General features: G+C 33.9%; 1 protein-coding gene across 1 annotated transcript; it reads left to right on the top strand.

Annotated features, from left to right (window-relative positions):
• The first annotated feature begins 9,030 nt into the window (after positions 1-9,030).
• LOC144543651 (putative carboxylesterase 16) lies at positions 9,031-11,442 on the top strand. Its single transcript, XM_078291988.1, has 2 exons — positions 9,031-9,908; positions 10,536-11,442. The coding sequence occupies exons 1-2, from the start codon at positions 9,178-9,180 to the stop codon at positions 11,071-11,073; spliced, it is 1,269 nt and encodes a 422-aa protein (XP_078148114.1). The 5' UTR covers positions 9,031-9,177; the 3' UTR covers positions 11,074-11,442.

The following is an 11,442-nucleotide window of genomic DNA, read 5'->3' as shown; positions in this document are numbered from 1 at the left end:
TTTTTCAGCATTTATAAAATTTTATTTCAAACAATTATGTGACAATAAATCGTCCTTGCTCCACCGTCGTCATGTCTTCTCGCTTCTTGTAGATATGAGCCAAGAAAGAGTGTCAAAGTGAAAGAGAGGAGGTAGCAAGAGATAGAAAATGAAAAATAAGAGAAAAATTAGAAAGAGCTAGAAAGTACGCACAGAAACACAGAAATACAAAAATTCGGTTTGTCTGATCAGAATGCAAATCAATTTGATATGAGAAAGAATTTACAGGATCTCTTTAATATCCGTGCATATTCTAATCGGACGGTACAGATCCAAATTCGAATTTTGAGTTGCTTTTTGGTCTCCGATTCGAGAGGCTAACACCCATTTTAGTAAAGAAACTTTTCAAAATACCAGTAAAAGTCTGAAATTGAAAATACTGCTAAATGATAAATCTAAATCTATAGAAGTTCATCATCACTTCCATACAACAATAATCAGAATACTAAATTATTAGATATATAAATCATCAAAAGCTAATTAAGATAGATAATTTGTACTAGGCAGTGTTGTTGAATGTGTCTTCTTCCTCTCCATGAGGGTACAACAACAGAGTAGACACTTTTCGCGAGGAAAAAAATGCATTTATGACGGTACTCATTCGCAAAAAGTACCGTTGTAAAAAGAAAAAACTGAACAATGACGGTACTCCGTCACGAAAAGTAACTTTTTTATCCTTGCGAAAAGTGTCCCAACTGTGTCTTCTGAATCCTAAATTTGTAATGGCACTTCCTCTATGACTTATGGCAACTACAGTGGCACCAAATCCCTAGCTTACCTCTTGACTATACCTGTCCAATAATGAACCAAAGCAATGATCATTAGTATGATGGTTCTAAAAATCTTATTATTTGTATTTTGAAAACACATTTCATTTCGTAATTTCCGTAAGGTCCAGTTTAGTGCACTAAATACTAACAAAAATGCAAGTTGCTTCTTTAGTTCTTGTAATTGTTGGCTTAATCCCGTTCAAAATCAGACTTGTTGAGTGAGTTTGTGTAATTAGTGTCGCTACAAACAAAGCCAGCATACGGTGCACTTGTAAACACGCTTGTAAATAATGATGTATGGACTATGGACTACCTCTTTTCTAATAAATAAAGGTGCATATATAATGCAGCGTTACTCAGCGAAACTTGAAACCTGCTTTTGAGGAATCAAATCAATTGGGCGGGAGATGCTAGGGATTGAATAGTTTTTAATGAAAAAGTTTTTTTTTTTATTGATATTACTAGTGAAGACTTAACAAACTTTGTGTCAGTTAACCTACATATTTTTCGTGCATTTAATTCTTTTCATCTTGTAACTTTATGTTTTATTTTATTTTATTTTTTTAATATAGTGGAGAGAGCCCACTTGTAAGATTTCTTACAGAAACAAGAGTTGTTACACCCTGAGACAATCTGCTACGTATTTACACGTGAGGCGTGTGCACATCACATACATTATCAATAATAAATTCTCATGCAACTTGTCTTAAATCAAACAAAATCTTTTAACACCACAAGTAGTTCAAGTACATAACATAAATTTAACATGAGATCAAGACAAATCGTGACAAACAAACCGATAATTGTCATGTCAGTCAATGTATCCAATTTCAAAAAGAATATTAAAGTCTTAACTAAAAATAAAAATAAAAAGATATTTGAGCTGTCTGCTCGTTGAGTTTCTGATCCACATCCCTTCTATTTGTGCTCACCGTCGGCTTCATCATTTCCTAGAACTCACATAAAAGTGGAAATGGGTGAGAGATCAAACAGTCTCTTAGTACGGGATTTAGTTCAGGATTTTGTAAAATTGACTTATTAACACAAATATGATATTGCAAATATATCCTCACATGCAATCTTACTAGTGCATATTTAAATTACACACACGCACACACCCCTCTTTAGTTATCTTTCAAGTTTTCCTTCAATCCATTCATTTGCCAATCCAATGGAAAATTCAACCAACATTGGAAGACCGCCAACCCGCTGGAAATCCAACCAACAACGGTAGACTTTCTCACTAGACGGGAAATCCACCCTACGCTAGATCTTGACCCATGACAGGACCGCTTTCGCCTACAGTCACGTTAACGAGGAGTCTAGTCGAACCCAGATCCAATGTATACATTCCAAGATAAGTTCAACACATGTTGGCCCATTTTCTTTTAATTTTCTCCATCACACAAACGCTGGCCTATGTATATATAAAGAACCACTCACCCATTTGATTTTGAATTGTGGGATTAATTCTATTGTTCCGATTCCGGATTCCTTTTTCTTTTGTAATTACATATGTTTCAGAGCATAAAAATCATATATTTTAATGTCAACTATTTAATTACCAAGAAGCACAATATATATGCTCCGATACAATTTATTATGTCGAAACAATAAGATGCAAGAAATATATATGCGTAATTTTTATTCTTTGGTCTGGTGCTCTAATTATTTTTATGATATTAAAGCAAGAAATTGTATGCTATATATTAGATTAAATGTTTGTTTTTTGTAAATATTTCTGATATATATATTTTGCAATGTTTGTAAACTATTTTTTATTTTATTTTTGTCATTAGAGTGGTACGAGCGAGTAACTACTAACGTTACGAGCCAGGAAGCAGTAGTAGCATTAATTAGAGTAAGGGATCCATCAATTCAGTTCCCATTTGTGCCTTCATTGATTCTGGGAGCACCCATTCTTTCATAAACCCTCCAGTCTATCCTCAGATCTCACGCAATTCTTAGCTGCCCTGTAGCTATGGAAGGCAATGGCACTTCGTTGGGGTTTAGGGTTTAGGGTCAAGAGAGAAAATTTGGTGATGCCGAACTTCTTGCATCCAGAATCCAGGGAGGAAAGCAGGTTGTATTGTACAAATAAAAGTTCCACATTTGACTATATGAAGCAATTCTTTTTCCACAATAAATAGTTGAGTGATTTAATCTAAATCTTCTGGTAAGTTTAACAACAAAATTATTTTAAATATTTATTTTTTTAAACGTTTTAATTTGTTTTTTCTTATTTTGTTTGTACCATTTTAGTAATATTTTTATTAGAAACGGTTCATCTTTTTAATATTATTATTTAATAACTTTTTTATATTAAGCTAACTTTAACTTAATTGATTAAAATCAATACATAACGCTATACTATTTAAAAGCAATAATTAAATAAAAAACCATTTATAACTAAACTAAACTAAAATAATTAAATAAATATACATATTTTAAAATAAATAAAGACTTCCCACAATTAATCCCATGATTCATACAAACACTCATTTTCTCATATTCCAATAATTAATCCCGTACATTCTATACTTGTGAATTCCCATTTTTTTAAAAGTGAATTTCCATTCTTATTTCCATTCCGTAATCCCGTGACATCCGAACACGTCCTAAATCAATGTGAACAACGAATTCAAGGAGGGAGAGAGATGGTAAAGTGAAATAGAGAGGTGGTAGCAGTGAGACAGAAAAAGAAGGGAAAACCCAAGGAGAGAGGTGATGTGGGAGGTAGGGATGCCGTGTGAGCAGGGCAAAGGGAGAAGGTAAGAGTCAAGAGTGAGTCTTTGACAAATGAGAAAATAGTTGAGGTATGGATGAGGTGAGCATGTACGGAAGAGAGGAGAAAATTCCCTTCGCCAGGAAGGAAGAGAAAAAAAATGGGGTTTTTGTGGGGTCCATTGGTCCAATAGGAAGTGAAATAGAGAGAGGGAAGAGGCCAATCGGAATAGAGACAAAAAGGAATTTTCAGAATTTTCTCCATTCTATTATTAAGCATGTTGGGTGTCCGATCCGCCAACGGCTATGATTGAAAAATGAAACTTCGGATTTGATCTTAGCCCTCCAATTACATAATTTGTCTTCTTTTGATTAAATGCATCTGTTTTATGTATAGAAGTCTAAATTTAGTTAAAAACATACTCACTACATGTGCTGCCACACGATACGTTACAATTAAAATTGAACAAATTCTGAAATTTAGCGATATATTTATCCGTTTCCTTATTTCTTTGTTTCCATACATCTCTTCTTCAATTGAGAAGACTACACCTTCCATTTTCTTATTTATTTGTTTCCTAACTTCTTCTTCGTTTCTATACGAATCACAATGGAAATCAATTTTTTTTCTTATTTCTCTTTCTTTGTTTCTATACATATTGGTGTGGGCAATTTAGAATATATTTTCAATATAGAATATATCAGTGTGTGTGTGTGTGTATTCTAAATTGGAAACAAAGAAGGAGAATAATATAAATTGGAAACAAAGAAGAATATAAATTGGAACGTGTGTGTGAATATATATTTTTCTTATAATATGTGTGTGTGTATATATATCATATACACACACACGATAACACTTTTTATTTATGTTTTTTGATATCATATTATATGTCGATATTGAATTGTTTGTATGATATTTGATATTAGATTTGAATCGAGCTATTATTTGATATCATTGGTACTTAAAAATAAAGAATCATCACATCATCAAATTGTTATCAGATATCACAATTAAAGTTAATTAAAAATACAGAATCATATAAATTTTTTATTAACATGTGTCTTGATTTTTAGTAATTATTATTTTTTATTGATATATTTGTTTCTTATAATATGTCTCCGTTGCAACGCACGGGTGTGATACTAGTAATAGTTAATCTAATCAAAGCAAGATAAGGGAAATGAGAGACGACTTGTGGTTCTTCATGAAGCTAGAATACCAACACATGGGTTATAGTTGTCATTGAGTTAATTTTTCAAATTCATAATTTATATTATGTAAGTGCTCATTAATCATTAATCTTCAATCATTCTTTTAGTTGTTAATTAATGAAGTTTACTTTAGTTTAATTGATGAAGCTTATTTAGACTAATTTAAAAGTTCTGATTATTTTTACGTTTATGTTTCTATCCATTTGTATTAATTATATACAAATGTATCAAATGCTTACTTATGTATTCATCATTAGTTAATTTGTTAAAATTTATTAGCGATTTAATTATCTAAATTATTTTATTGCCTACTTATATAACATTTGAAATTTTGTTGCTTTCCAATTTAAGTTTTTATGTTGCTTAGATTTGAATTTCCAATAATTCTTGTTTAATTAAATTATAATTGTACGTTAGAATAAATTACCATAGATAAATTTTAAAATTTTACTCATTCCTAAATCTAATTTTGGTTAATTATTTCTAATTAAGTTTTTAAGCACTAATTAATTCATTTTAAAATTATGGGTTATAACATATACTCTTAAAACGAGGAATGGAAGAATTGTTAAAATATATTTTATTTCTAGTTAACCATACTAGTCAAAGGGTAGCAGATCAGACAAGTTATACTAATAGTGTGTCCTTTAAAGAAATGTAGGAATCTAAAACGCAAAGATCTAACAATGATTCACAATCAAATATAAATCCATTATGATTGACAATCCATGACCAAATAGAAGAGATAAAGAACATATTACAAAAGGATGGTTTCAGGTAAACCACATAATGGGCAAGAAGTGTCTCATTGCCACACTTGCTTGAGTAAGTTGCATTTGGTAAGTACTCCATCTTGTGTAAGCAATAAGAGATAGACTTTGATTTCGAGAGGTATTTTAGTTTTCCAAATTAATCAAAGAGTTTAGGAAAAAATTTCAATGAACCCATTTAAACTTTCGAAATAGCCAATTTCCCCATTAATACAACATAATATCCAATATCCCTATATAAATTTAATTTTCTTTCTTCTATCCCCATCCATTTATTTTATCTTTAATTTAATTATTTCAAAAAATATATTGACCAATATACCCTCCTCTCCTCATCTCTTCCCCTTCTCTTTCACGGACACATGTGCTTTTTATTTGAGGTTCTTGGTCACACATTCTGCTCTCTCCTCTACATGCTACACCTATCATTTTCTTCCATTGGATTTTGAGCTCTCCTTCACACTCTTCTCCCTTTAATTTTATCTCCACACAAGGAATAAGTGAATAACAAAATAGCAACAATTTTTATTCTTGCAAGCTGTGTAGTGTATGTGCATGTTCTTTCTCCTGTTGTACTAGAGCTCTAAAGCATATTTCAAGAACAAAGTATTTCAAATATATATGCATGTCTTAATTCAAATTTTGTTTCTTTGGAATATTCAACAGTAAGATATTGCATGCTTTAACACATAGAAAATGGAGGAAATTAGTGATGTTACCAGCTTACATTAAAAAGTACTAATTTTCCATGGAATAAGATTTTATACTATTCTAAACGTTGCTCACCTGGATATTGGTCAACATGTTCTTTAAAATAAATAAATAAAAAATAAAATAAATGAATGAGTATAAAAGAAATTAAGAATAATGAGTTTATATGGGGATACTGGATATTATGTTGTATTCATAGGGAAATTGGCTATTTTGAAAGTTTGAATAGGTATATCGGAAATTTTTCCAAGAGTTTATTGTGTATACCCCTAAAGCCTAATTATAAGTATAATGAATGGACAATAAAAAGGCATGAGGAGTTCCATCTCCATGTAACAAGGTATGGTTGATTGGTAATTAGTGTTAAATAATTAAAACCAATGTTGGACTGTAAATTTTGCCATTCAGAGGTTAAAGTATCAATAAGTTGCCTGTTAAATTGAAGAGATAAAGTATTATTGGCAAAGGCTGAGGCTACAATAATTGTTGAATCAGAAAAAACCTTGAATAAATTAGGATATACACAATATAAAACACAATCTTCATGCCATTTATCTAGACAGAATGAAGTGTTACAACCAGTACTTCTATTAATCCCTATATTATAAATATCAGTATAAGATCAAATTCCAACCTAAAAAGAGGAAGATCTAGATGCATCTAATCCTGACGGACCATATTTATTAGTAAGAATGAATTTCCATTTATCAGTAACTTTATATTTTATTTTATTAAAAAGGTTTCTACATGTGTTCAGTTGTCATGACTTATGAGATTATACGCGGTGATATTTTACATATATAGAAACTTAAAATTCAATCAACAAGAATCCATACCGACGAAAATGGATAAAGAATAATATGGGAATATGCATAAATAATTATTTGACTGTATTAAATTATATGTACATATTTATTATTCAGATATAGATAATTAAAAATATTAAAATCATATCAATATTCGTATCAACGCGGATATTCAAATATTGAATATTGAATTTTTTGAATACATATTGAATATTATTCATTATGTTTTCCTTCCTACTTATAACTGTTACTATGGGTATTATCCAATATTGCTGTTGGTACATGAATCGGTGTATAGTTCTCTTTCTTAATTTTAAAGTAACAACATGTGAATTCTTTTTAGGTTTAACTTTTCCACAACATCCAAAAGTAGACTTTCATTTGACAAACCATTCCGTGATGTTTGTGTGGCAATCAATTAGCTGCTGATATCTGATACTTATCCGAGAACTCATGTGGAGAATTCTAACTTCCCTTTGAAATTGTTGATATTAATATTAGCTTTCTTGTTAATATATTAATATTAATAAATCAAATAACTATTTTTCATTAAAAAAATGGATGCGCAATTATAATAAACACAAATGAAACAGTGAAAATATTAAATAGTTCATGAAGTAAAATAATAATTTGTTAGTTCGATTTGAAGAAAATCACCAATCAAGTGAATTTTAACAAATTGACCTTTTAAATTAAATATTAACCATTAAATTATAATAATTGGTTGAGCTTATTAAATTATAATGTTTCGAAAGTGTAAAGTATCTGAGATATTTGCATTGAATTCTTGACAAAGATGTGAGAATGAGATTAATGAAGTGTAAAAGAAAGAAAGAGACGGGTCATAATTATGTGTGGGAAAACAATAATTTAATTAAAGTGAATGTTTTTTAAATTTATTCAATTCTATAAATAAATCAAAATCCAACAAAATAGACTTGAAAAAAAAAAAAACAGAATTTAGAATCTTCCTTTATCCTTGCAAAACATTTTTCTAGATAAACGCTAAAATCTACCGCGTATCTCTCAACTTGATCGTCACTAGAGACTAAATTATTAACCCCTATGTTAGTTAGAAAAAAATAAATAAATAAATCATAATCCTCGTCAATTACGAATTGGACCGCTGGGAATTCGGAATTCCGCATCCTCTGAGATATCTCATATTTTGCGTGACTATTTGGAAAATCTCAACCGTTGCAATACGTTCTGCACGAATCTCAAAGCTCAAATAATACTGGCCCCCACGTCACCCCGGAATAGCCACCGGACACGTCGGTCACGCAAAATATGATGTATCTCAGAGGATACGCACTCGGGAATTCTGTGGTCGTGTCCACTGCCCAGGTCATTCTAGAAAAGTGAGCGCACTTTCTTCTGTTTTCTCCAATCCAATCAAAGAAGCGACCAGTTCGAACTGAAATTCCAGATCGACCTTAGCATTACGTGGGAACCACTTGCCAGTGTCCACTTTAATATAAAGTACTCTCCACTGACACAAGTCCGAATGTTATGATACAGTACTTATGCATGTCAAACCACTGACATTGGGACCCATGGTATATGGACCTTTATTGCCAGTGGAAACCCGCCACATAATGTACGTGTCAGTATAGGTAGTACAGAATCCGGCTTCCTGCACCGACGAGGTATCAATAATTCGAATTCAAATCAAGTAATAAATGTTGGCAAACCTAAAGCAACCCTGTTCGACGAAGATTAAAAAAAAAAATAATCAAGAAATCCACATGCCAAGTTGCCAACATAGCACCTCCCGCTGGAATGCATATCCTCTGCATTAACTCAAAAAATAATCTTTTGACTTAATGAATCTCAACCGTCTGATTTTAAACGGAGCCAATCCGGCCCCTGCTAAGGATATAGGAGGCCCTTTAATATTAGTGCGGATTTAGTCTACACGAATCCTAAATTATATTGGATGGTCAATATTAATTAACTCAAAAGATTCCCTTTTGAGTTAATGCAGAGGATACGAATTCCTCCCGCTGTGCCTCTGTCCATGGCCCCAGTTCCATCTACCTTTTCCTCTAATCTCACTCAAGCTCAAGCTCAACCGCTCTCTTCTTCTCCTACCTCATTCTCATCCCATATTCATCATCACATCCATTAAAACGCCACGCCATGCCTAGTGTCACTGTTAAGCTCTACAGCGTCTTCTTCAAGCTCTTTCTCCGCCGTCGCCTCCAGTCACGTCTCCAGTCTCTCTCCTCCGACCAATCTACGACCACCAGCACCAGCTCCTTTGGCGTTTCCTCTCGCCCCGAGGAATCAACTGCGCCAGCTAACCCCTCCTTTGCATCAGACGGCGTTGCAACCAAAGATATTCATATAGATCCGTTAACCTCTCTCTCGGTCCGAATCTTTTTACCCGACCCATCACGGCTCTCCGCTTCGGCTCCTCCGGTCCGACGAAACAGCTTCCCTGCTCAGCCTCATCCAGTGGCACCATCCCCTCCGTCAGATCTCAACCGGCGCGCCAGCTTCGACGTAACAGCAGCTTACACTGGCTACCTTCCCACTGCGGATCCACGAAAGCGGGTCGGATCAAGACGATTACCTGTTATCATCCAATTCCATGGCGGTGCGTTTGTCACCGGAAGCAGTGATTCAGCTGCTAATGACTTGTTCTGCAGACGAATTGCGAAACTGTGTGAGGCCATTGTTATAGCTGTTGGGTATCGACTGGCACCAGAGAGCAGATACCCGGCTCCGTTTGAGGATGGGTTTAAGGTGATTAATTGGATCGCGAAACAAGCCAACTTAGCGGGCTTTGGCAAGTCAGTGGGTAGTATGGACCCGTTTGGTGCTTCATTGGTGGAGCCATGGCTTGCAGCACATGCTGATCCATCCAGGTTGGTTACAGTTGGAAAAATGTAATTATGGTTTCTAGATTCTTGGTTATCTGGTTATTATATTCTAATTGTAGATCTATGGTTTGAAACATTTGGTATTTTGATCTGTGAATTGAAACATCTCGGATCCCAAGTTGGGTGCTTTTGGATTGTGTAGTAGTCTAACATCGGTTATGTGCAACTGCTGGAACAAAATTGGACCTATCAATTTGTTCCCAGGGGTGTAATTTAATGCATTAAATACCCCATCTCAAGCTACATTCTATGCAGCCTGTAAAAATCAATATTAAGAAATCGTTTAATTTAATATTATAACCTATGGAATGAAAAATGAGGCAAGCAAAAAGTGATAGTCTGTACTAACTGACTTGTACCAGTGGTGGTGGTACCGTGGTAGGCTGGTAGCCATTATTGGATTCCTACTGAATACAGCATAGTCTCTTGGTATGCTTAAAGCTACATACATTACCAGTAATGACTTGAGTAGTCTGAAGACTCTGTTTCCCATTGGTTCAATGTTCTCTCTCTCACTGTTTTTTTTTTTTTTTTGAGAAAACTGTTAGTACAATTTTAAATTGCACCAGCTAAGGTTTGTTTTAATAGTTCTTTCTACCTTTGTGTAAATAGGTGTGTCCTACTTGGTGTAAGTTGTGGGGCCAACATAGCAGACTATGTGGCCCGCAAGGTACTTGAGTCACGAAACCTTGTAGAACCTGTCAGAGTTGTTGCACAAGTTCTGATGTACCCCTTCTTCATCGGTGCAGCCCCGACCCAATCTGAATTGAAGCTTGCCAACTCCTACTTCTACGACAAACAAATGTGCATTCTGGCATGGAAGCTATTTCTCCCTGAAAATGAGTTCAGTCTAGACCATCCGGCTGCAAACCCACTTGTGCCAGGCCGGGGCCCGCCTTTGAAGTGCATGCCGCCAACCTTGACTATTGTGGCTGAACATGATTGGATGAAGGATAGAGCTATTGCCTATTCTGAGGCTTTAAGAAAGTTTAATGTTGATGCGCCGGTACTAGAGTACAAGGATGCGGTACATGAATTTGCAACGCTTGATATATTGCTAAAGACACCGCAGTCACAGGCGTGTGCAGAAGATGTTGCAATTTGGGTCAAGAAGTATATATCAACACGGGGTCATGAAATGTCATATTGAGTTAAAATAGTGTTCTTGGTTTTGATCTTTCATCACTAGCTTCTGTTATGGAGATTTTTGGATAATATAGGGAAAGAAAGGCAGTGGAGGAAAGAGGTGATGGGTCGGGTTAGTTGGGATTTTAATGGGATGTAGTTTGCAATTTTTATGTCGGTACATGTTGCTTCGCATGAGATCATGTGATTTTGTACATTGATTCAAACTTTCAAAGTATTAGATCAGAAATGGTTGTCTCAGGGATCCATAAATTTTAGGGGCTTTCTATAGTACAACAATCTGATTTTTGTTATAGTACAACAAAATCAAATTAAATCGTAATCATTCATTTTATCTTTCGTACAGTATAGATTACATGGTTGATTTAACTCA

The sequence above is a fragment of the Carex rostrata genome, chromosome 25, assembly GCF_964058835.1.
Source record: "Carex rostrata chromosome 25, lpCarRost1.2, whole genome shotgun sequence".
Lineage (NCBI taxonomy): Eukaryota > Viridiplantae > Streptophyta > Magnoliopsida > Poales > Cyperaceae > Carex > Carex rostrata.
Note: the sequence above shows the minus strand (reverse complement) of the source record. Positions and strands in the feature narration are given on the sequence as shown.